The sequence below is a fragment of the Artibeus jamaicensis genome, unplaced genomic scaffold, assembly GCF_021234435.1.
Source record: "Artibeus jamaicensis isolate MK-2021 breed Jamaican fruit bat unplaced genomic scaffold, CSHL_Jam_final contig_387, whole genome shotgun sequence".
Taxonomy (NCBI): Eukaryota; Metazoa; Chordata; class Mammalia; order Chiroptera; family Phyllostomidae; genus Artibeus; species Artibeus jamaicensis.
The window spans coordinates 16,128,368-16,154,502 of record NW_026521812.1 but is presented as its reverse complement, the minus strand read 5'-3'; the positions used below and the strand labels follow the sequence as shown (position 1 = coordinate 16,154,502).

The 26,135-nt window shown below is 39.4% G+C and overlaps 1 protein-coding gene across 1 annotated transcript in view; it reads right to left on the bottom strand.

Moving 5' to 3' along the window:
• Positions 1-26,135, bottom strand: part of ROS1 (ROS proto-oncogene 1, receptor tyrosine kinase) — a 101,866-nt gene that overhangs the window by 61,568 nt on the left and 14,163 nt on the right. Inside the window, exons 5-17 of the mRNA XM_037158121.2 lie at positions 23,568-23,628; positions 19,947-20,095; positions 19,134-19,272; positions 16,236-16,437; positions 15,513-15,589; positions 13,941-14,063; positions 13,598-13,782; positions 12,760-12,857; positions 9,148-9,644; positions 7,587-7,799; positions 6,577-6,687; positions 5,101-5,279; positions 3,052-3,243 (exon numbers count right to left, since the gene is read on the bottom strand). Of these exons, the coding sequence (XP_037014016.2) occupies positions 3,052-3,243; positions 5,101-5,279; positions 6,577-6,687; positions 7,587-7,799; positions 9,148-9,644; positions 12,760-12,857; positions 13,598-13,782; positions 13,941-14,063; positions 15,513-15,589; positions 16,236-16,437; positions 19,134-19,272; positions 19,947-20,095; positions 23,568-23,628 (2,226 nt within the window). The remainder of the gene's footprint in view (positions 1-3,051; positions 3,244-5,100; positions 5,280-6,576; positions 6,688-7,586; positions 7,800-9,147; positions 9,645-12,759; positions 12,858-13,597; positions 13,783-13,940; positions 14,064-15,512; positions 15,590-16,235; positions 16,438-19,133; positions 19,273-19,946; positions 20,096-23,567; positions 23,629-26,135) is intronic.

Here is a 26,135-nt window from a genome sequence, read left to right as displayed (position 1 = left end):
CTGAGTCAGGAACTTCGAGCCTCTGTGTCAGGTCACAACTTTGGACCCTTCAGCCACATAAGCCAATGAATGTCACTGTTGTTTGAATCAGTTGTTCTCAAATGTGGCCACACATTAGAGTCTCCTGTGGAGTTCTTTAGAAATCTCAATTCCCAGGTCACGCCGTATTAAAGTTTGGTCTCTGGAGATGGAACCCAGGCCCCTGTATACTCTTTAATTCCCCAGATAATTCTAATGGGTCTACAAGTTTGAGAATCAATGGTTTTAACCACTGTAAATTGTATCTTCTGTGCATACAAAACCAAAAACATCCCGACACATTTTGAAAACATAATACATGCACAGTTTTTATGTATTATAATTGAATAGAGTCACACATATATAAATGCTATATCCAGCTGACATTTGAAAACCATTTCTAACTACTCTGTCTTTGACCTCTTGTTACCATCCTGTCTTAATTTTATGTCCAATTGTTTACGTGTGGAAAGACTACTTCTCCTATGAAACAGACTGCTTCAGATAGAAGTTACAATCCAAGAGATCTTTTTTGCTTTCTTGGCTTTGTAGGTATTTTTCAAATAGCCTGAGGTTGCCAGGAGTCTGACCTCACAGTACTAGATTCTCTCCATAGCAAAGAAACCAAAAGGTATTACGTGGGATTAAAGTTGATGACTATGTTTTTAGTAAGAAACAGAAGCATGTAAGCAAAATTGATGAGCCAGTGAAAAATGTAAATAGAAGACAATAATGTATCCGAGAACTGAAAATACTTGCTAGTATGACCTGAGGCCTTCTACAAACACATGATGTCAAAGTGCACGACTGTAAGAACCTTGAATGGTCTTGTAAATCACAGCTTTCTGTTTTCAGAAAAACTCAATCTACTCTTTTCCTGAAAAGTAATAAAAAACTATTGTAGCCTACCCTTTGCAACAACATGGGTGGAACTGGAAAGCATTATGCTGAGTGAAATAGGCCAGGCATTGAAGGACAAATACCATATGATCTCACCTTTGACAGGAAGCTAAAGAAAAAAACAAACAAGCAAACAGAATAAAAACAAAGACACTGAAATAGAGAACAAGTGGGCAGCGACCAGAGGGGAGAGGGAAGGGAATTTAAGGGGAAAAATGGGGAGGGATTTTGAGGAACAAGTATGAAAGACACAGGGATGAGGATTGGGGGGGATAATGGGAGGGAGGTGGGGAGACAGGGCGGGGTGGGGCTGGGATGGGAGAAATAGACAATGTACTTGAAAAATAATTAAATAAAAATTAAAACAAAAAAAACTATTGTAGCAATTCCCGATCTTCTGGGAACTGAATCACGTCCATACTTCAGGGTAAAAGAGATTTATTGATTACTTTTTCAATTAAAGTGAAATTAGGTCAATCTTGTTTGGTTATTTATAATGAGATGCACTAGAGTTTTTTAAATAACAGATTAAATTTAAATTTCTTTTTATTAAAGTATAGTTGACCCACAGTATTATATTAGTTTCAGGTGGGCAACATGGTGACTTGACATTCGTATACCTTATGATGTGATCACAATAAGTCTAGTAACCATCTGTCACCATACAAAGTTATTATGATGCTATTGACTATTTTCTCTATACTGTACATTGTTAAATCCTTGTGACTTTTTATTTTATAACTGGAAGCCTCTGATTTCCCTTCAACTTTTTCTACCCACCCACCCTCCCATCCCCACCCCACCCCCACCCCCTCTGGCAATCATCAGTTCATTCTCTGTATTTATGACTCTCTTTCCGTTTTGTTTTTAGATTCCATATATAAATGAAATCATATGGCATTTGTCTTTCTCTGACTTATTTAACTTAACATAATATCCATGCCCATCCATGCTGTTAAAACTAGCAACACTTCTTACCTCTTAAAAAGGGGGATTCTATCGCTCCCTTTGCTGGAATACCAGAAACTATTCAAGATGTAAGCAAAGTTTAGGTGTTGAGTCATTGCCCAATACTTTCAGTCACTTGGTTTCATATTTAAAGAGTCAGAGGGTGTTCCATAAATCTTTGGCACCATTATTATGTCTAATAGAGCATATGCCTTGGAAATAATCCCTTTGGTCTAAACTAAAACCTTGAAGTTTAATTCTGGGATAAAATGTACCATGTACTATGAGCCCAACACATTAGATGGGGCAAAAACTGTCTTTTAACTTTACATGAGTATCTTACTTTATGCCCCGCTTCATCAGACACATAATGTAAGTTTTTCTATAAATAGCTGGCTCACTGTTTCATCAGAACTGCTGACTGCAGTGTGTCTTATGACTCCATGATAAATCTGCGAGTAACACACAAAGGATGGCAGTGAAGTGAAGAGACCTTTAGACATATATTACTGTTACGATCAGAAAAAAATCAGAAATTTAGGCGGCTGTGTAGAGGGTGACTAAACAGGATCAGGAAAAATAAGCACTGATTCTAGAAGCCGAGGAAGTAAAAACAGCATTTGTTTTAGAAACACCCCAATATCTGGTTGTTACTTAGAGAGAGCTTGACTATCAAGCAGTTACTATGTGCCTGGAACTAGTCTCATTACTTCCCGAGGATTATCTCACTTAATCTTTGCAACAACAGTGAGAGGTGAAATAATTGTTACTAGTCCCATTATTCAGATAAGAAAATGAACACAGAGAAGTCAATTAAGTAGCTGTGGAGCCAGCCGGTTTTCTGAGCAGTCAACTTTCAAAACTGATAAAAAATAATAAAACACCTAATCACTACCCAACAAGCTCTAACGTAGCCAATAGAATTCCTGAGACTATAAAAACAATCAGAAATTAAAACACTTTTAAGTATGGACCATTCAAAATAAGGCAAACTATGAAAAATTTTCATATTATGTTTTAAATTTCTAAATTAATAATGATAATCAAAGTCACAGAAATTTTGCTTATACCAAGTTCTTACTATAATAGTATTTTCTTTCAAAGTCTACCTTATCCATTCACAATGAGCAGAAACAGTTTTATTCAGAATAATTAAATAATCAGATCTTATTTTTAATTTGTCACCTTTTTCCCCGAAAACCAAGGCTGTGCCTGTAGGATGAGGGAACTTTCCCCATTGAGCCTGGTGCTTTCAACCGAGTAGAGTGTGGTCCAGTAGAGATATCCACCAACTGAATCCACCACCATGTCATTCACCAACAGCTTCACATGAGTCACTATGTCTGTGTGTCCTGTCAACACAGACTGCCTTTGTATCTGTAACACATGATCCTATGGTCAGTTAATGATTTCAAATGACATCATGGTTTCTGAAGAGTTGACTGCAATCATTATTAAATTGCTGCATTTATCCATTCATTGGTTCAACCACAAATACGCATTGGCACTACATGCTGAGCACTGTGCTAAACTTTGTAAACACAGTAGTCATAGTATCTGCCTTCATGTAGTTTATCTCTAAAGAGAAGGGAGATGAATTTATTTTGACTTAAAGTACTTGTTCTTCCTAATCATATGTCCACACAGTCAAAACACTGCTGGGTAAGAATGTATTATATTGGATTTCTGAGGAAGAGGTATACATTCTGATAAACCATGATGTCTCTCCTTGCTCCTTTCTATCAATAGTTTTTTCCTAATTGAAATACTGCTGTTATTAGTGAGCACCTATTATGTGCCAGACACTATTTTTTTCAACCTTTAAAATACAAGCTCTTGTAACCTTCACATTAAGCCTATAAAGGATTTATATTCCTTACTTTCTCAGTAGTAAACTGTGTTCAAAGAAGTTAAGCAAACTTTTCTGGAGTTAAAGTTTTATAAGACTGAGCAAATACTTAAAGCCAGTTTTTACAACCGGTCTTCCACTTCTTCTTTCTAAACTATTTCCAGCTAACCCATTTTAGGAAGCCTTCTCTGATGAACCCCACTCAGCTCTACCTACAAGTCATTGGAACTTATCGATTCAGATGATACCATATTGCTTTGGCCATAAATACATTGCTTTCTATGTTTCTTCTATTATTTCATGTATGTATTTTTATCTCATTAAGAGATCAGGAGCAAGTGATAATGATTGCACAGCACTAAACATACTAAAACACCATCTATTTTCCATAACAAAAGGGTGAATTTTATAGTGTGTGAATTATATCTCAATAAAACTGATATTTTTAAAAACGAGCAGGGACATATTTACTGTTGACATTCCCTACTATGCCGATTCTCAGGGATCTAAACACATTATTAATAGATAAATGATTGTTGAGTGAATAAAGCACTGAAAATGGCACCCTTCTGATTAGAATACAATTTCAGTACTGTATTCCTGACCTGTCAGACTAGTGTTCTCATTATTAACCATCTTTCTTTTCAAAGTACACCACTACACATGCCCAAGATGTCTTCCTTTTGCCTCCAGGTCCGCTCTCAACCCTCTGCACCCTCCTCGGGGCCCCTGGAGACTGCCATCTATGAACTGCATCAACTGGCCTCCCTTGTTCTCTCACTTCCAGGGAAGTTCAACCGGTGGAAGTTCAACCAACGGAAGTACTGACAGGAGATCTGAGGACAGAGGGAAAAAGGGGTTGGGGTACCCATTCCCCCCAGCCCATACATTTTGACAGTGATTGGGGCTCAGGTCAGCAACTGTCCTGAAGCCACAGCCCTCACAGCTCCTTCTCCTTCTTTCCTTTGCCCCTTTATGCCCGGAGGTCATTGTGTCTTTCCACACTTGCTAGCCCAGGGCATGCTTCGCCATCCTTTGCTCCTTTTCCACAGCCCTGTCCACACCTTTGAAAATAGTGCCTTCGCTTATTTTCTTTTCATCGTGCCTTTGAAATGTGCCACCTTCCTCCAGGACACTGACCCACTGGTGAACTTTTTAATATATTTATTTTAAGATATTAAAAGTAGTATGCCAAAGTAGTACTCAAATTTCTATTACACATCAGTGAATCCTAATTTTAAAATATGAGCAGGCTTGTAGACAAATATTAAATAACTAATAGCATAGGTGGTGCACAAGCATGAAAAAATCATGGAAATCACATGAAGCCACTGAAGTAGGTGGGCCTTGCTCTAGAGCATCCAGAACGCCAGGCTTTCACTTACCACATACGTCTTTCCAGCCCAGTAGAGAAAGTGACCCAGCCACTCGTAAGCTATTGCGCCTGCTCCTGCGATGTTGGGTATGTGGTGATTCTCTGAGGCATTGGTCCCATTCAGCAGCCACACATAAACATCGCCATTCATGTCACTGTAGTAGAGGCTGTTGTTATACCAATCCATGTCTCAAAACAAAGTGAATTTATAGCAGTTATTTTTCCACATGTGTTGACATAAACATAGAAAGTCAAAGAATCACACATTCACCTGAATGTAATTTTAAAGTATATGTTAACATAGACAGTCACTAGAACTTCAGGGACTAGTCAAGAATATTTCAGTAATGTTATCCTAAAACCTGTACCCCTGGAGCTAGAGAGAGTAACTAATATTCATTAAGTATCTTCTCTTTCCTGAACAGCCTCCCAGGAGCTTCTACACGTCTCACTTAATTCTTAACACAAAGCTATGAAATAGGAATTGTCCCCATTTTTGACATGGTGCACCTGGGACTCAGTGAGATTATCTGTTCTGCCCAAGGTCTCACAAGTGAAAAGAGGGGAGCAACGATGTAAGACAACCCCAAAGCCTTCTTTTTTCTTTCCATCGGTGCTTCACTGACCCCCAAGCCCAACTCCTTTGTTGGTCAGAAATGCTGTTGTACTTTTAATGGCCAAGCAAGTAGGTCAAATAATTAGATAATTATAAAAGATGCCATCTTCCAGCAAGATCACTATTATATCATCCTATAGTGAAGATTTTTCTTCATTCTATTATCTTCTGGGCAAAATTATCCAATTATTACTTAATAATCTCCTTTGACATGAAATTCTCATTCTTTATTTATATTTCCATTCAGCATTTCCATGTTCCTGTCTTACTGGTAACTCATTAAAAAATGACTAAATATAGCTGCCTTAGTGGAAACAAGATAGTTTGTTACTATGAGAAAACATTGACAGATTAAAATACATAAGAATATCAAAGCCTTCTTGAAATGGACATAAATCAATAAGTAACCTCACATTTTGTGAAATAATAAATAGCACTCCTACTTAAGAACCAACATTTTTAAAATCCTTATCCAAGGACATTCTTTTCATTGCTTTTAGAGAGAGAGGAAGGGAGAAAAAGAGAGAGAGAGAAACATCAATATGAGAGAAAAACGTCGATCAGCTGCCTTTTGTACATGCCCTAGTGCCAGGGATTGAACCCACAGCCTGGGGATGTGCCCTGACCAGGAATCAAACCTCCAGTCTTTTGGTTTACAGGATGATGGCCCAACCAACCAAACCACACCAGCCAGGGCGAGAGAACCAACATTTTCTTAATACTCTCACTGGCATTATAGTTTAGTGCATTTTTTCCCTTTCATTATTGACCTAATTCCAAAAAACTCAATTCTCTTGACTTATTGAATAGCTTAGGAAGTCTTGTGAGTAGAAACCTGACATTCCAAGTGTAAAGGGACTTGGTATTTACCTGACACATTTCCTATATCAGAGGACAAGAATTCTCCTGGGCCAAAGCTATTTAATGGTTTACTCCACAGTCCATCTTCTTTGACAGCCATGATGAATGGTGGTTCTGTAGCTATTTTGTAAAAAAGAAATTTAAAGAAATGTCACAGGAAGCACATTTTTGGGGGCACACATCTTATACCCTAGGATTTCTTTTATAAAGTGAAAGAATATCAACATTTTGAAAATACTCTGGAAAGGTATAAGCAATTGTATCTGCTGAATAGAATTATATATAATAGTAAACATACTTTTTTATTTTCATGTAAATATTTGAAATGGAATGTGAAGAGAAAGGTGTGATAATATTGCCTCTACGGCAACGTCATGGTCACGGCAGATTTTTTTATTTTGCTTTTGCTATTGGTTGCCACGGTCCCATTCAGAGCACCCAGAAGCAATTGTGATAAGAACAGCAGGATAAATGGGACAATTATCTTTCCATTTTCTTTCTGTCAAGAGGATGGAATTTAGTATAATTCGTGGCCCCCCCACTCCTTTCCCCATGACATTCAGAGTTCAAGGAGCGCTATTGCTTAACGAACCATGAGAAAGAAGAAAGCCATGAAGAAGAAGAAATTGAATTGTTTCCACAAAATGTCTTGGAAAGTTTAAAATAGCAGGCTAGACCCAGAAATATCACACAGTGTTCTCTGTGTGTTTTCCTGATCTCAAATAAACACATACTCAAGAGTTGGTCATCAATTCCCAGTCAGGGCACATGCCTGGGTTGCAGGCCAGCTCCCAGTAGGGGACTCATGAGAGGCAACCATACATTGATATTTCTCTCCTTCTCTCCTTCCCTTCCTCTCTAAAGGTAAATAAATTTTAAAAATCTTTAAAAAAAAGAGTTGGTCACACCCTCATTCTAATTTTTTTTACCATATGGAGGTAACTCATTTTAAGGGACACAGGGAATAAGTCTTTTTGGGGGGGTCAGAATCATTCCTTAAATCAAGAACATTTTCTCACCTGGCACCAGGGTAGTACCCACTGAGGGCTCTGTCCAGGGGCCTGGCCCCTTGGGCGAACTTGCTCTTACAGAAACCTCGTATTTTGTAGCACTCTGCAGCTCAGGGACATTAAGCATGGTGTCACTTATGTTAGAGAAGACTTGAGCAAGTTCGGGAAAATCTTGGGTGGATATCTTCACCTCGTAAGTCCAGTTCTGCCAGGCAGAGGGGCCTAATGGGAAGAGTTAACTCATATTACTGGCCAGGATGGTGTCAGCAAGGGCAAACAAAGGATTGTCAGCCTCACCTTGTGTGGAAGGGTAATTGGGCAGTAATACCTGTTACACCACCCATCATCAGGGTTAGCTTGACCACGTTGACAGTATGACTGGAACAGTGTCCATCCCACCCAGGCCATTCATTTTGCTTAGTGACGGAGACACTATTCCTAGCAAAGCAGAGGACACTGTTCCTCAGTCCAAGCTGTGTGTTTCCTGCAGAGAACTGTGAGAGGTGTGCTCTCTTAACACCACCAGGTGGAACCAGGCTCCTAAAAAACAAATGGTCCCTGCGGGATCTATGATGTAATTGCCACTGCTTAGCAGAGCACCTTCCTCCCAGAAGCCCAAACAATACAAAAAAAAATGCCTCTTTATTTTCATCTGTCTTTGAGATATACAGCAAACAGGCATAATTAACTTTGTCTCAAAGCAGAAAATAGACAGTTTGCTAAATATTCTAGGAAACCAGTCGTTGGTAAACTACAGTCCCGGGGCCAAAACTGCCTGTTTTGTAAATAAAGTTGTGCCGGAATGCAGCCTGTTACTCAGTGATACATTATCTGTGACTGTTTCCACACTGCAAGGCAGAGTTGTGTAGCTACATCACAGACGACATGACCTGCAAGGCTGAAAATATTTATTTACTCTCTGGTCAGTCATCTGTAGAAAAAGTTTGCTGACCTCTGTGCTAGGTGCTGTTTCAAGTGCTCTGCTTCTGCGTTGTAACTTAATCTGTATGACAATCCCATAACATAATCTGTATGACAGAATTAATACCCTCCTTTTCCAGCCGTGGAGACTGATGCACAGAGTAGTTAAGTAACTTGCCCAGGGTCATGCTGCTAAGAAATGGCAAGACAAGCCTTCAAGTCCATGCAGGCTGGCTACAGAGCCCACCTACTTAACCCACCACACAAACTGCTTCTCCAGAGAGAGTTTAAGGGAGTTGCTCAAGTTCATTCACAGTCATGGTGGATACAAAATGTCGACCCAGGTGTTCTATCCCCCTCACTAATACTCACTCAGACTAGAATGTCAGTGCCTGGCTCCTAGCAGACACTCGATAAATGTTTACACCATTCTTTTAGGATAGAAATGGAGAATATGGAGATCCTCCCAATGCAAAACTAATAAATGCAGAATAAATGTGTAAAAGCTTTCTTTTTGAGCTAGGTAGCCTGTCTGGTAAATGAGTGAATAATCACACATGTGCCCCCGAAATTGAGTCACAGTGGCAAGCAGTTCAGGCCTCCCCTTCCGACCAGCGAGGCCATAACCACGCCGCCAGAGGGCACTCACTGGCTCCTATGGCGAGGGCAGGAGGCTTCCACTGAAGCAGGGCCTGGTGGGAGCCAAACAGCACAGACAGCCGCTGCGGGTGGGCCGGCAGCGGGTATGGCTGGGCGGACGTGCTGAAGATGACCAGGTTCCCGAACCCAGACTCCTCTATGTGTGTCAGGTCACAGCCCACGATGAACTCATTGAAAGACAAGGCATGCTGTTGGAACACGGCCTTGCCGTCCGTGACCAGGAAGTCATTGTTTTCACAAGCAAAGCTCTTCACATCAGCAAAGGGGACGTGAGGCAGGACAAGATGGGAAGCAGAGCCATCCAGAAATGTCGACATGAAGACCCGGGCAGTGTCATTGAAGTAAATGATTCGCTTGGACTGTGGCTTCACTACAAAGTCCTGTAATGTGCAGCTCTCCACAATGCGCATGGCTTTCGAGTGCCGACCAGGTGGCGCCGGGAGATCTACTCTATAAATGCCGTCTTTCAGGAGATAGAAGACATACCTGACACGAGAACAAAAAAACGCCTGGTGTGACTCACTGCAAAGGTAGGTGAGCAACCTCCGCCACCCATTGCTGTATCCAGTCCTGCAGTCGGGATTGCAGGAGTCCCCAAGTTTCCCAGGCAGTACAAGAGTAAAGATACTTAACAAAGATATGCTCTTTTCCTTTAAGTTAGAAGTTGGAACACTGGAAAACTTCAGCCTCGCTTATAATGCTTAGCATCTTCATCATTATGCAAGATGTTTTAAGGAATTATGGAATTAAAAAACCAAAAGTGTCTTTAAGGATTTTCTAATACAACCCACTCTTTTAAAAAAAAAAGCATCTTATATAAAAGTTATACACACAGCTGAACGTTATTTACTGTAAAATACTTTTCTTCAAAAAACACAAATTGTTGTCTAATTCTGTCAATAAATTTTCCCACGCATTGCGAATGATAAAACGGAAGAAATCAAAAAACTATTTCAACCATTTTTAAAAACCTCAGTTATTATTTTACTATAAATGTCCAGCAAAACTACTTTGTATTTGTAGTAGACTGTGCTTTTTAAAATATTTGCAATTGAAGCAACGAGGCTATCATTTTATAAACCATTAAGAAATACTGCACACGTGAGCAAAGCAGCTGAGGGCCACCCAGTAATCAGAAGAAAGGAGCCAATGGAAGAATCTTGAAAAAAAAAACACATCATTTGGAGCCAGACATCATGGTAGTGATGCCAAAGAATTCTTAAGAATGGAAAAAGAAATGCCACTAATATATTTCATTGATAATCAAATCTGTCAGAATGTTAACTAAAACATAAAACTATTAATATGAGTTAGCTAATGTTGGATTTGTGCTCGTGCCAATAGATGCTCACAAAAGTGCCTTTTACTTAGTACACCTTTCTTATCACAAACCCAGGGACTGGCAGGTTCAAACCCCTCATCGCAACCGTCAATCATTGTGCTTGTCTTATTTAGCCCCACCCTTGTTCTCTTAGTGACTATTCCAAATCTTTATCAGTGTGCTCGAGACCCCCATGCTAGCAGTGTCCTGAGGTACAAACTCCATGTTGAGATGTGAACCCATGTTCTTTTATGAAGGGAGGGTTGAGGCAGGCAAAAAGCAGAGACAACTTGACTCTTAACTTCCTGCTTTTGTTTCCCAAATTGACATTGCTGAGGGAATTTGGAGGGATTTCAGAATAAATTTTTAAAAAAAGGTATGGGGTGAAGTTTATGATTCTTGCACTGAAGCAAGGAGATGTGCAAGTTTCTAATGCTCATGGCCAGTTTGGAGGGGGAAGGTAAGGAAGGGAAAGGTAAGGAGAGCTGGGTGTGGGGGGAAGAGTACAGGGCTGAGGGGGACAAGGCAGCGATGGGGGAGAAGGGAAAAGGTTTATAGTAGGTCATTACTATACTTACTATAGTGAGCAAATAATTCAATGGTGCAAAATAATAGCGTAAAGGAAGTCATTTTTAATAGCAAGAGAGTCGACTATTTTACATACCTGGAATGCTCAAGGTCGTTCTCTAAAAGTGTTGCTAAAAGTTACATCTGATTTTTATAGAAACTCTGTCGTTGTACAAGGAGCCAGTTCAAAAACAGGCCCTGGGGCAGGGAGCCACGTACTGGTTTCATCCCAAAATAGCTGTGTGATCTTGGGCAATTACTAAATCAACCTGTCCTTTGCTTTCCTATCTATTAAGTTGGGATACTAAAAGTACCTACATCATAGGGTTGAATAAGAACTATACAATTGATTGAAGTAATGCGCTTAAAACCACATACTAATTGTCCATGAACTATTAATTATCATTATATTTCTAGTCACATTTCAAAACCCAGGGACAAATCAACTATATCCTTATGGAAAAAAGAGCCACCAAAGACCTAACTGAGATGCATTTTGAGGGATTGATTTAAAGGGTACAGTTCATTACCCTAAGAATGAGTCATTTTGTGTAATTGCGGGCAACAAAGTTACACTTCATAGGGTTTTAAATTTTTATAAATGAGGAAAATAAGATCCAGAGAGTCCAACGGACTTGCCCTACATCACAGAGTTTTAACATTTTTCTATAATTCAGTAATTCTTTTAAACTAAGATATTAAAATAAATATCTAGTAAACTATGAATTAATGTTAGTAGAAAGGCTTGATTTTAAATCAATGACGAGCACTCTCTTATTTAAGAAGGTCCATTTGTGAAAATTTAAAGGTATTAGGAACTTTTTTCATTCAAATGAAAACAACTTTATTCTTACAGGAAAGAAAAATGTTTAATATTGCAAATATTGGTCTTATGTATTAGTTACTATCTATGATTATGTGGTCATAATTAAGAAATAAGGTATAATGAAATTTCCTATGCTTTCATCCTGCACACTGATGTGCATTTGGAGATCACAACATACATTCACAGTGAATACCTCATTCCATCCTCAAAATAGCCCAGTGGGTAAGTATAATTCTCATCCCCATAATGGATGGAGAAAATAAAGGTCACAGACATGAAGTTACTAGCTGGAGGTGCTATTGCAATTTAGCAGCACAACTAAGCTAAAATATGTCCATTTTACTGGTAGCAAAGGGAAAAATACTTATTAGTAATGAAAAAGTCCTGCTTGTTCTTAACTGTGGAGTCCTATCTCCTAAGGTGGATGGTGGCAGCATTCTTGATAAACCAGCCTCTTGATAGAACTGAGCTGGTGCCAAGTTGCTCAGCAAAAGAAAGGGGGGCGATGATAGGGAGAAGCAGAGCAGGAGGACATGGGAACACGGGGCGGGGGTGGGGCGGGGGGCCAGGAGACTCTGAGCTGTGCCATAAAGTGACAGTACTAGAACACAGGTCCCTGAATCCTAGACAATAGGTCTGCCCACATGCCCATATTTTGCTGTGAATGAGAAAGAAAAAAACTGTTTAACTAGAGAAGTTGTAGATCATATTTGAAAGAAATTCCCTTGTGGCTCCATGGAATGAAAACTTTACCTGGATTTATTTAAATTTGATCTAGGATACATAGACTGGCTCATCTGGTACAATGATGTTTCATTAGCAAGCAAGTTTCTCAAAGTTTCTTGCCAATGGAAGAGAATTCATATTTACGAGGCTAACTCACTTACCCATTGTACGAATCAGCCACAATTTTTTGAGGTGCAATAATTGAAGGAGAAGTAATTTCTTCAATGTTTGAACAGTTCTCTAAGTCACAGACATACACCTAGAGGATCAAAATTCCATCAGTAGGATTAGCAATTGTACTTAATTTGGCCAACAAGTATTTCTTGAGCATCTTTTCTATGCTTAAAATTGTGCTGGTCACTGAGCACTTCTTGAAAACGTGAAAACACCCTTCAAAGTCAGTTTTCTATCCCATATTCTAATGAGTGTATATGCTGCTGGCGCCAAAGAAACCAAAATACAAGTACCTGTTTTCCTCGCTTATGAAGGCACTCGACTACTTTTAATATTTAGGATGATCCAAGCTACGGACTCCAGCCATAGCGATTGTAATAACCCCGTCCCTTTCAAAGAAGGACACTTGAAACACATCAAGACTGTGTCTTCTCAAAGTCTTCAGTGGTCCTGTGTTTTCAGGGACCTGCTAAAGTTACCCCCAGCTATTATATAATTTAAAATGCTTGCAGCTGACTTTGACCATGATTGGCAGCCTGAACTAGTAATAGCACATGTACCATCACTATCTTATGGAAGATGAATTATTGTTAGTACAAATTCATGACTTTGAAAAATCACAGATAAGATAAGTGAATAGTACGTCAGGACTAAAACAAGGTGAAGCCTAGACCATATCCAAGGTTCATGGCTAACCTAGTATCTAAAACAGTAAATAATCAATGAGGATTTGTTGAATGAAAGGATTGTGTTTACTTGTAACTATACCAAACTATACATGTGACTATCAGGATCTGGTTATTCACTGTAAATTCTCACACTGACCAGTTCATCCATGATGAAATACAGTCTCTGATAAAGCCAGTCTATGGAGATGGAAGAAATCGATCCTGAACCTCTGTAAAAAATTCTCAGGTCAGACACATCAGACATGCTGGAGACCTCCTTCACCCATATGAGAGTCCTTTCAGAGAAATAAACAACTTGCTGGTGGACATTAACCGATATTCCTAGAAGAACCATGTAAATATATGTGTGTTATTATATACACAAAAAACTTACACAAAATGTAATTTATTTTTAAAATTTTTTACAAAGGGATTAAAATAGAAGTCAACCTTAATCTTTCTTTTCATACCAAAGAAACATTTCTCTCTATTATACTGACCTGTAATGTTATGGTGTATAGCATCTGACTCAAGGCACTGTGCTTCATCTACTAAATGCTTTAAGGATCTCTTTCTCAGAGAAGATTTTCTGGATAAAAAGAGCCACTGTTCCTCTTCTTGAACTAAAACAACACAATTTACAGAGAGACAACCCCAATCATAAACACATTGACCCAAAAAGAGCAATACCACCCTCCAAAGCAAGGGGACTAGCTCCTGAAAGAGGCTGCCTGGATTTTCTCTGAAGGGGCTGGGGCATTTCAACTGCTGCGTAAAGCACATCATTCTGAGTGGGGTAGGAAGTCCAGTGTCAGTCAAGTGGGTTGCATGTGGATGTGCCCCTCGATGCCCTCAATATAACACCACATGAGGTATCACTGTTCTCAACAGCCTTGTCCCAAGAGAAGTTCAGTTCATTATGCTCAGCCATGAGAACTTGACTGCTTGGTGGCAGTGGTCCAGCCCAGGCCAAAGTGGTTGTTACAGAGCATACACACACAGACATGTGTTGTCTTCATTTTGTCTCCAGTTTCTCTTCCTTGGAGGCAGGAGAGAAGTCCTTAGAGGAATGAAATTTCAGGGCCACAGAACTGTGCTTGATGTCCTGTTCCATTGGAGACTGATGAAGTGTGTGCTGGTGAACACTTTTAGGGCAATTAATAAATGTTATGCAATAATCACAGTAACGACAACCTTAAGCCTGCTCTATATTTAACTTGCCCTTTGGACATGTTTTTTGCATAGCAAAAATACCTCTTCTTGCCTAGAGTCCAGTAGCAGCCAAAAAAAACAAAGACTGGTGGTAGATGACATTCAATATGCACCGGCACAGGTGTGTGCAGATTGGGGGAAGGGGCGGTCAAGTCAGCAAATGGGATTTCCAGTGAAAACAGACAACAGACTCCGAGAATTCTAAATTTTTGTGTGCTATTCAAAACTCTTTCAGTAGTTGCCCCAAAATATTTCCGGTGCTTCTTAGGAAGCATTTTCATTTATTATTTTGCACACCTGAGCACCATGTAGTAAGTATTCAGTTTCTCAAGGCAATTGTTAAATAAATGTCAAAGGCCAAAAAAAGGGCCATTTTACAATAATAATAAAAGGTAATTGGTAGAGTGAATATTCAAAATGGCAAAATGGAAATTATTAAGTCCAGATAGAACTGAAAACCTGAAGGAGCCTGGAAGACCAGTTATCTGATATGTATTGCACTAAATAACATACACAATATAAAATGGGGATTAAGGCAGAAAGGTTATATGTTTCTGCTGAGTGTGGAAGTGTGGGTCATGATCACTGGTGATATCACCTGAAACCAAGGCCATTTTTTAATCCCTAAGCCTTTTTATTTTAATTTTTAAATTCCTAAATTCTAATGTGAAATCTTTCCACCTAACAACTTTCTTCTACTTGTCAAACTGAAGGCTTACTAAGTACCAAAAAAGACTGTCCCTTTGGGCAGAAGAGGTGGAGTCTGGACAAACACCAGGTGACCCAGGGCCTCTGAGATCTGAACCCACCCTTGCCACCCCCGCGAGTTCCTTGTAGAGAAGAGCACAGCTGGGCCATACCTGCTGGGGATGGAGTGGTAATGCTAGATTCTGCTTCTGGCCCCTCACCAACTTCATTTACTGCTGCAATTGAAAACCTATTCCAAAAACAATTTGGAGAGATGTGTTTCACAGGGCATGGTGTGAACAGGAGACAAAAATAGAAGGAGCAATCATGTTTCTATTTAAAGGATGACGTGACAATGTGTGTATCTAGGTACTTGGTGCCAGTGCTGGGCAGTAAAATGACCATCAATCACATCCTTGTTTGCATTTCCCATAGAACAGTTCGGGGTCACAGAGGTCAAAATCTGAACTCTGGTATCTGCATGACCCCATGCCTACCTTCATTTAAAGGGTCTTAGTAAATGCTCAAAAAGCTAACATAATAAAGTAACACCTTCTAATGGTTAATAAAAAATACGATTAATAGAATTTTACTTCCTTACTTCTTCATGTTGAATTTAATGAATAAATAATATTCATGGTATTTACAATGGCTTTTATTGGCCCATATTTATAGAGGTCTTCTGAATATAATAGAAACACTTGAGAATGTTTCTGCTTAAGATGGTGTGACCTAGTAAACCTGCAAACTTGAGGGAAAACACAATGACTTCCTCTTAACAGAATCAATTGGGTTTCTCAAAATACATTTAAACTACCTGTTAGCCATATTGCTTAAATAATGGCCATGCCTGTAGCCATGCTGGTTACATTTTCCTTGCACCACTTAATTCTTACCTGTAGGTGGTATTTGGTAGAGTAGAGTAAAACTGGAAACTGGTTCTCTGTGTTCCTGAATCTAATTTTTGACTTTTGCTGATCAGCCTTAAGTTATAACCCAAAATAGGTCCTCCCGGGAAGCAGGGTGGAGCCCAGCTGACTTCCACGGTGTCGGGACTTGAGCTCTCAATATTTGTAATGACAGGGGCAGTTTCAGGAACTGGAAGGGATAATGGAAACAAAGTGAGCAGAACACTGCACAGCGCTTATGTTTTTAAATAGGGTAGAAAACAATGCCAATTTTTTAAAAAAGTTAATAAGTGAAATTCTTTTATTGATAGTCAGAATAAAGGATAGAGAGAAGGTGGTAAGATATCTGTGAGTGGCAACCCTTGATTCCTAAATCTTACCAGTTAACTACTTTCCTAAGGGACTCTTTCAAATGTCATTTTCCTCACTTCTAATTTATAAAATAGAATTACATGTGATGTGAAAGGATATAAGTAGGATAAATATTCCGGGGAAAAAGTTGTCAGAAATCTCCAGCGAGTTAAAACAACTGTGTGTGGGGTGGGACCAAGTTGGGAAGAACAGAATCTGTAACAAAACTGGAGTCAATGATTAACATGAGTTGAAAGAATTAAGGCCTGGGGCCTTTACACTCACTAGAGTGTGCTGGCCTGACTAGTTCCAGCTGAAGATATGGGTTCAGATAAGCTCGAATCAGAACAGCCTGCTTCACTTTCGCTGGCATCGTCTCTGATGAGCCAGCTCGTAAGGTCCCCTGGAATCCAGGTTGACTGTACTTTAGCTACACTCCTTCCCTTGCAAAGAATTAAAGGAGCATGCATTAATTAATTAGGCACCCATGCATAGACTTCAGAAGCTACCTAAGTGGCAACGAACAGAAAACAAATGATCTAACAGTCTGTCTTCCATCCGTGTCTCCACCTACTTTTCATACCTTCTGCCCCTTGAAACCACACTCCTTTATTTCCTCTTTCCATAGACAGACCTACGTTGATGTCACTTCGCTCTTTAGTAGACTTCTCTCCCTCTGAACACTTTTGGTAAATGCTCTACATCGTACCTGATTCATTGAAGTTGTGAGAAATGAGATTGTTCAGCCTTCACGCTGTTTTTTTAAAGGATTTTAAATGATCTCTCAGCCCTTCTCCAATACAGTTCCTCCCCACTCCCAGACTGATCTTTGGCAAATAGGCATCACTGCATGCCTCCACTGCTGCATGCACTCAGTCACCTTAGGGAAGAAGGCAATAGGAATCATGGACCACTGAATTAGGTCAAAAAGCCTAACTCGTTGCAGTTAATGCCCAGATATAATATCCACTTCAAGCAAGTTAGATGCCACCTACAGGGTGTGATTATTGTCTAAATATCCCTGACAAAAGCCCTCCCTGAAAGGCTGGTCAGGTTGGGCAAGGTATTCCTTGCCTTAAAACACTCTTCTTGATTAAGAAATCATCTACATAAGAGCCAACATTGAAAGGCAGTTGTACCATCTAAAATTGTGTATTTCCCACATGAGCTAAAAGAGAATAGGGCCATGACTCAATGGAACACAAAACAAAGAGCTTTGTAAGTTTTCATGTGGCTAGAAAAATGAGAGAAATGCAGCATGAGATGCTGTGCACAGTGAGGATGCCCAGTACAGGGTCTGGAGCACCTGTGGGCTACATGGGCTTGCGCGTCCAGGGGAAAGGCCCAGAAATGGAGAGCAGAGTTTGCTTTCATTATTTGGATTTGACTAGTTATGGGCTCTGGACCATGGCATCTCTCCAGCACTGGAAAATCATCCAGCACAGTTGAAGTACATGAGGCATTTCTCCAAACAAAGAAGGATTCTTACATCTACTCCAATGTGGAATATTGCATACATACATGGTCCTAGTTCAGTGTCAGACCTGAAGGCATGGTCAGAGATTAGTCAGGAGAGGTGGCCACACATGGCCTAAGATCTAATAAGCAAGAAGAGGATGCTAATTGGAGAAGAGGGAAATGCTCCAATCAACTTCATCAGCTGTCCAGTTATGCTTACTTAGGTCCAAGGCCTAGTTCAATCTCAGGGTCTCTACACACAGCTGAGTGTCCAGAACTGAGGGGTAAGAATATCTCATATCTGGCTTGGAGTAAGTCCTCACAGGTGGCCTCAGCTGACCCTGAGGCTGAGGGCACCAGACAACTCCCTCTGGGTGTCTGGCCCAGGCATTCACCTCCCTAAAAGGCTCTAGGCTCGAAACCTTTCCTGATGTGAAAGTTAACATCTTCAAAAAATGAATCAGGAAATGCTCCAATATATGTTCTATGTTTTTTAGTAACCTCTGATAAAATGTATTATATTATAAAATGTGTTATTATAACCTCCCAGTCCCAGTTTGTCTCTCTACCTCTATACTTTCCAATCTCTCTCATTCCCTCAACCCTTTCCATGCATAGTTGCTAAAATTATCTTTTCAGGGATCATTCAAAGCAATTGCTCTTCAGCTTTAAAACCTCCCCGACTCCTAACTGCTTACTGAGCCTTATACTGACCATCTTATTTATACGGCAGCCTGACTTGCCTTCCACTCAACCCCCCATTGCCAATCCCCCAAAGGACAGGCCCTGCTCAACACATTCCTCTTAGTGCACAGCACCTCTCCACTTACAATACCCTTTCCTTGTTTATTATGTGTACTGCTGAACTTCTCTTCCCGGAAAGTGTGAGCTCCACAGGGGCAGGGTTTTTTCTTTGCTTTGATCACAGAGGTCTGGTGAGCACCTAGGACACTGCTGGTGCATAGGAACTCAATTGTTAAGTGGACTAATTAATGAAGGAATTGTTTAAAATAAAAACGAATTAAACCAAAGCTTTAGAGTAATCTCCTATTTCGTGAGCAATGTGCGCATGCATACCTCCGTAAGGATGAGTCCTGTAACTGGGACTTGGGGGAGAGTACTGCTGCAGCTGGGCAGTGAAGATCCAAGCCACGCGAAAAATGTATTCGGTGAAGGGGTGCAGGGGCTGCACCACATACGACAGCCGGGACACGGCCTAGATCAACCAGAGGGCAATCGTCAGCACTTGCAGCCTCACCCTTACCCTCTGTGACTCCAGGGCACAGATTAACTTGGACAAGTTGGGTGGCCTTTTGGATATGGGGTGGCTTGACGTCTGCAGATGAGACGGAATGAAAGTCTGGAGCTTAAAGCTGAGCCATCTAGATGTCAGTCTGCCTCATTCACATGGAAACTCTTTCCTTCTTAAAAACTGTAAAATTATGGATTCAATAATTTGGCATCAACCACAAGGTTTTACTTTAGTTTTTTTATGTGAGTTTGGTTAGTGTCTTGGGAATAGTTTTCTCTCAGCTGGCTCATGCTTTCCTAAGATACAGTGCTGGTGACCTTCCTGCCCTCCTTCCTAGTTAGAATCATTTAAAATGGGATGGGCAGATAATGACCAATAAGATGAGTAGTTGATTATATGATGCTGTGCTGAAGTAATAACATGTATGTCCAATAACACCCTTTCCTCAGAAATAAAGGGTATAGTACTAACACATTACAGAGTAGCAGAGACGAAAATTCATCTCAACCAAACCACTCATTTTATGCTGGAATCTTCTCCAGAATGTCTTTATACCTATAATTATGTGTGGTGATATGGCACTCTAACTAACCTGGGGAGAAAAGACGATGTTTAAGTACATAGGCAGCTTTTCATACCTCGGTGTAAGTCCAGCTCCCCGGCAGTCGTGCGTATTTCCACTGAATGATGTATTTTATTCCAGAAATGTTGGCAGATTTCCATCGTAATGTCACACTTTGGTTTCCAATGGAAGAAGCAAAGGGTGCGGTGGGGAGGTCCACATGTTCTGGAGAGAAACAAGGTTTCATTCACCAGGCACCGGCATTCCCCCAGCAGGGGGCAGGGTTCCAATTTCCCCACGCCTCTGAAACACTTACTTTTCTGGGTTTTGGGGGTTTTTTTTTCTTATTTTAAGAGTAGCCATCCTAATGGGTGTGAACTGGTATTTCACTGTTGTTTTGATTTGCATTTCCCTAATGATTAGGGATGTTGACCATCTTTTCATGTGCTTATTGGCTTTTGTTATATCTTCTTCAGAGAAGTGTTTATTTAAGATCTTTGCCCATGTTTAAACCTGATTGCCTGGGTTTTTGGTTGTTGAGTTTTATTTCTCTTTCTATATCGGATATTAATCAGTTGTCACATACATTATTTGCAAATATTTTCTCCAATTCTATTAGTTTATTTTTTTACTATGTTGATAATATCTTTCTAGGCACCAAAAAATTTAATTTTCATGAAGTCTGATTTGTTTATGTTTTTCTTTTGTTGCCTATGCTTTTGGTGTCATATCTAAGGAATCATTGCCAAGTCCACTGTGAAGCTTTTGTCCTATGTGTTCTTCTAAGAGTTTTATAGTTTCAGCTCTCACATTTAGGCCATAAATCCATTTTTAGTTATTTTTGTATGACGTTATGTAAGGGTCCAACTCCATTTCTATGCATGTGGAAATCTAGTTTTCCCAGTATCATTTGTTGAAAATACTGTCTTTCCCCCATGGAATGGTCTTAGCAGCCCCGCCCAGGTTATTTGACCATATAGGTAAGATTTTATTTCCAGACTTTCTATTCTAGCCCATTGGTCTATCTGTCTGCCTTTAATGTGTGTCCAAAAATGAGTTATAAACAGGAGTGTTTTGTCCTATAAACACATAGGACAAAAGCTTCACAGTGGACTTGGCAATGACTTCTTAGATATGACACTAAAAGCATAGGCAACAAAAGAAAAACATAAACAAATTGGACTTCATGAAAATTTAAATTTTTTATGCCTGTAAGGTACAGGAGTGATGAAGCATCAGAAAAGGTTTAATTAGAGCTAGGCAAAAGGGACTAGAATTTTATATGTATTAATAAATATATATTTCATAGCTAAGAAAAAGGACATGTTTTAAACCATGGTGATACATATGGAAAAACACAGGTAAATTAGGTTTATTTTAAAATATCAAGACGAGAATGAACCAAGTGAGAAAAGAGAAGCTAAGCTGAGCTATATACTACTTTCAATACAGTACACAGCAGAGTGAATAAGAAAAGGCCCTGGGATAAAGTAGCTGGGGTACAATTGAAATCACATCCCTTTCCAGCTATACAGCCCCAAGCAACCCCAAGCAACTATTTATACTTGTGCCTCATTTTTCTAACCTATCAAATGAAAATGATAATATTTATATCTCTGAGGACAAAAAGAACGAATACCTGTAACTTAAAACAACACCTGACTCATAAATGCCTAATAAGTAATAGCTATTTGTATTTCAGTATATTATTAGCTATTATCATTCCTGCCATGTAGAAAAGGCACATAGAGGGTGCCTCAGAGAGAATGATATAGCAGACCCAGACGCAACTGGATCATACGTGAGAGGCAAACAAGGCCTGAGGTGCATGGGCAGAAGGCACCTTTGTTATATCTCCACTATAACCAAGCTAACATACAGTCTGCAAGCACAAATGTCTTTATTTACATAGGGTGCATCTCATTTGTCAGTGATATGTAGACACTGATCCAAAGCCAGTGAGAAACTTAAAATAAAGCACCAATTACACTTGTATTCTAGTTGAATTGTATAATTAGGTTGGCAGTATAATTTCAGAATATAAGAAAAAGGTATAAATCAAAGTTTCCAAAATTTTCTCATTCTGAAATCTTTAGTTTCTCACTAATTTTTTCAGGAGTCTCTGGACCAAAAGAATTACCTAACAATTCCATTTATTATTATAACTTAAGTATGCATGTTCTATCAACTGAGTAGATGTTCAAAAAATAACACACATAAACTTAAAGATAAAACAATATATTTATTTCATCCTTTAATAAAAACAACTGCAAACTAATGGGGTCTGTGTGTTTATTGGGCACTGCACAATGTCTCCAATATTGTAATGAGATTGGGTACCCCATCCTCATTTCCTGTTCCACGTTGAGTTTGTCCTGGCACTTGTTGTTTTTATCACAGCAATAACCAGAGTAAGCCTGGCACCAGAAAGGAGTGTAATGCAATCCATTGTTTAGATTATTAACTACCTCCGGCTAGTAGTTCCAGCAGTGTCCAACAAATGTTGACTAACCCTGTGTTCCCCTCAATATTTACAATTCCCTGTGCTTCCCTGGGGCACCTTGGTGCAAAGTTTGGAAATCATAGAATATAAATTTCATCCACAGCTAATTCCCAAACATACAGAAGAAAACATGTGATAACACTACCTTTCCATACTAAAGGTCAGGAGCAAATCAGGACTGCAAGGCAAGATCTTTCTTCCAGTTTCCATCAGCCACTGAGAGCAATGAGTAAGCCACTGAAACAGCTTAAGAAAAAGCCAATCCCCTCCCAGTCTGGAGGGGACTATTTCTCAGTGGAAGAAGGCCCTGGGGAATTCTGGGAAAGATAGCTGTGGACACCTAGGCTGTGACTTATCAAAGCATTGGTCCTTCAGAAACCACTAGAGAACTAACACGTTAGGGCAAAGTCACCATAGACACACCCAACCTGCTCTGAAATCAGTCAGAGGGAGCTGGTTATACAGAGGCACCCAAAGTCCCTTCCTTACTAAGATCTAACACTGAGGAACATAGGTGTTATACATTCTGCAGAGTCCCTAGAGTCTTGTAGGAAGGCATACCTATGGCAGGTACTTTACTGAATAACTGCTAGCTGAATAATTATATGAACATTAAATTTAAAAATTTCTATACTTTTGCCCTGACTGATGTGGCTCATTGAATGCTGGCCCTGTACACTAAAGGATCACCAGCTTAATCCCAGTAAGGGCACATGGCTGGGTTGTGGGGCTAGGTCCCCTAGTAGGAGACACTTGAATGGCAACCACACATTGGTGTTTCTCTCCTTCTCTTTCTTCCTCCCTTCCCCTCTCTAAAAATAAATAAATAAAATATTTTAAAAACTCCTATTCTCTCAGTTCATTAAAACTGGCATATCCTGACTGCAAGTCAGCTGCTTCACATTTGTTTCTCGGTGATAGGAGTAATTCCATCTACTGAACTGAGGGCAAAATCTCAAGTTCTCAACTTGGCTGTTGTGCTAATGTTTGCCCTATTTTGTTCAGAAAGACAAGTCTCACTGAGTGAGTCCCTATCAAACTGGCTCCCATGCTTGAAATTATTGAGTTATAGATAGATCACACTGAGATCCAGAAGTCTAGATGATTTACGAGGTGGCTCGTTATCCTTCCCGAAGCACAGGTTCCCAGAGTGGTGCGGATTATTTTCGGCAGTGGCTGTCTGTGCCTACTTACCCAGGACTTCCTCTTCGTATGCACCTTCAGAACTGCTGCAGCCAACCTCACACGATTCTCTCTGTGGGAGACAGGCAGTGGGCCAGTCAGTGCAGCCTTTGTACAGCTTTAGCTGATAAGCCTCAACTAAATTTTGATATCTGAATGCTTGACATATAAGTATGCCTGTACATCAATTATTACAACTGCAATACTTAAAGTTGCCACTTGCCAATGGGATTAGAACACCTTTAAACTTTCTTGATCACGTCCCAGATTCCAAAATACATGTAATGAAACCACTTAGTACACACGTACATGTTGTGGCAAAGTACATTCTTAAAACCGTATCTATTTTTTCCCTTTTAACCATTTTATTGAGATATATTTCATATATCATAAAATTCACCCATTTAAAGTACACAGTTCAATGGTTTTTAGTATATTTACAGAATTTTGCAATAATCACTGCAATCTCATTTTATTTATTTTTTTAAAGATTTTATTTATTTATCTTTAGAGGAGAAGGGAAGGAGAGAGGGAGAGAAACATCAATGCGTGGTTGCCTTTTGTGCATCCCCTGCTGGGAACCAGCCTGCAACCCCGGTATGTGCCCTGACTGGGAATCGAACTGCGATTGTCTGGTTCGCAGGCCCGCGCTCAATCCACTGAGCTACACCAGCCAGTGCAATCTCATTTTAGAACAGCTTCATCCCCAAAAGATATCCTGTACATTGATGCAATCTTTGTTCTATTCGATTCTTTTTTAAGTATATTTTATTGATTACGTTATTACAGTTGTCTCATTTTTGTCCTCCCCTGTATCCCCCTCCACCCTGCGGTTCCCTCCTTCCAGCATTCCTCTCCTCTTAGTTCATGTCCATGGATTGTACGTGTAAGTTCCTTGGCTTCTCCATTTCCTATACTAGTCTTAACCTCCCCCTGTCTATTTTGTGCCTGCCAATTATGCTTCTTAATTGGTAGGTATCTTTCCCGCAATCTCCCTCTGTCTCTTCCCTGCTGATAACCCTCCATGTCTCCCTTTCTGTGATTCTGTTCTTGTTCTAGTTATCTGCTTAGTTTGTTTTTATTTTAGGTTCAGTTGTTGATAGTTGTGAGTTTGTTGTCATTTTTACTGTTCATAGGTTTGATCTTCTTTTTCTTAGATAAGTTCCTTTAACATTTCATATAATAAGGGATGGTGACGATGAACTCCTTTAACTTGACCTTATCTGGGAAGCACTTTAACTGCCCTTCCATTCGAAATGAGAGCTTGTTCTGTTCTATTCTATTCATCTTATTCTATCTTACTCTACTTCGTTTGCTTATTGAGATTCTATTCACTAAATTGATTTTATGACCCTCTAATGGGCCACACCCCACCATTTGATAAAACACTGAGCTCAATAATGCAAATTGTTTGCCGTCCCAGTCAAAGTTTTGGTGAGCTAATAATAAAGAAGTCTAGCTTAAAATTATACTTATTTATTTCATATATCTATGTCTTCCTTAAAAAATGAAAACACTGACTACAATTTCTGTAGTAAGTGAACATTTTAATGGAGGTCTTAATGCCCACATTAAGTGTTAAGGCCTACAAAAACATAATGGTGATTAACATTTTACCTCATTAACTAAAAGCCGAGTAAACATTTTGATGTCTGAGACCCAGATGCATTAGTATTAGCTAAGAAAAAAAAAAAACTTGGAGAAAAGACACACAGTGTGAAACTGCAACATAATGATGACCAATCTTCCTGTTCTCATTCAGGGTATCATACCTAGGACAGCAAGCTGCTGTTTCTCACGGTGATAGTAGAAACCATGATGCAACGCATTTGCCCGAACAGCCCAGAGTGCATGTCCCTGGGCTGTGATTTGCAAATACTAGTTGTTCAGTGTTTGATCTGTGCACTCAGAGGAAGTGGAGTCTGATAAGCCAGGTTTGCTTAGTTAAAGATTAATTTAAATACCTCCGTTTGGATTCCAGATTATTTAACTTAAGGGTTTAATATGCTTTTCACATCTTTTTTTTAGTAAAACACATTCAACATGTTTATTGACTGCAGAGAATAAATATATTAAATGGCAGCAAAATTATCATGTAATGTGAGATTTTTTTCCAAGAAAGAAAACCAAGGAAAAAGAAAGGAGATGCAAGAATGTTTACTTGGAAATATAGCTAGTACTGATATTGTAGAAATAGTGGGCCTATTTTTTTTCTACATTTTTTTCAGGGGAAAATACATAACAAAATTATGATCTCTCTAGGCATGTAATTGTTTTGTTTTAATTACTTTTCATGAAATTTGTATTTTTTCAACTTTAGTAAAATACATTTGGTATATAACATTGTGTGAGTTTAAGGTGTACACCATGTTGATTTCACACATTTTTTGTACTATGATGACCACTATAGCTTTAGCTAATAACCTCCATCCTGTACATAAGTACCATTTCTTTAAGATTGACTCTTTTAGCAACATTTACATCTCTCTCTCTGGAGAGAATCTAAAGGTCATAAAATTTAAGGATAAATTTAGTTCAGAATCTGAGCTGAAAACCTATGTATATTCTAGGCTATTAAGC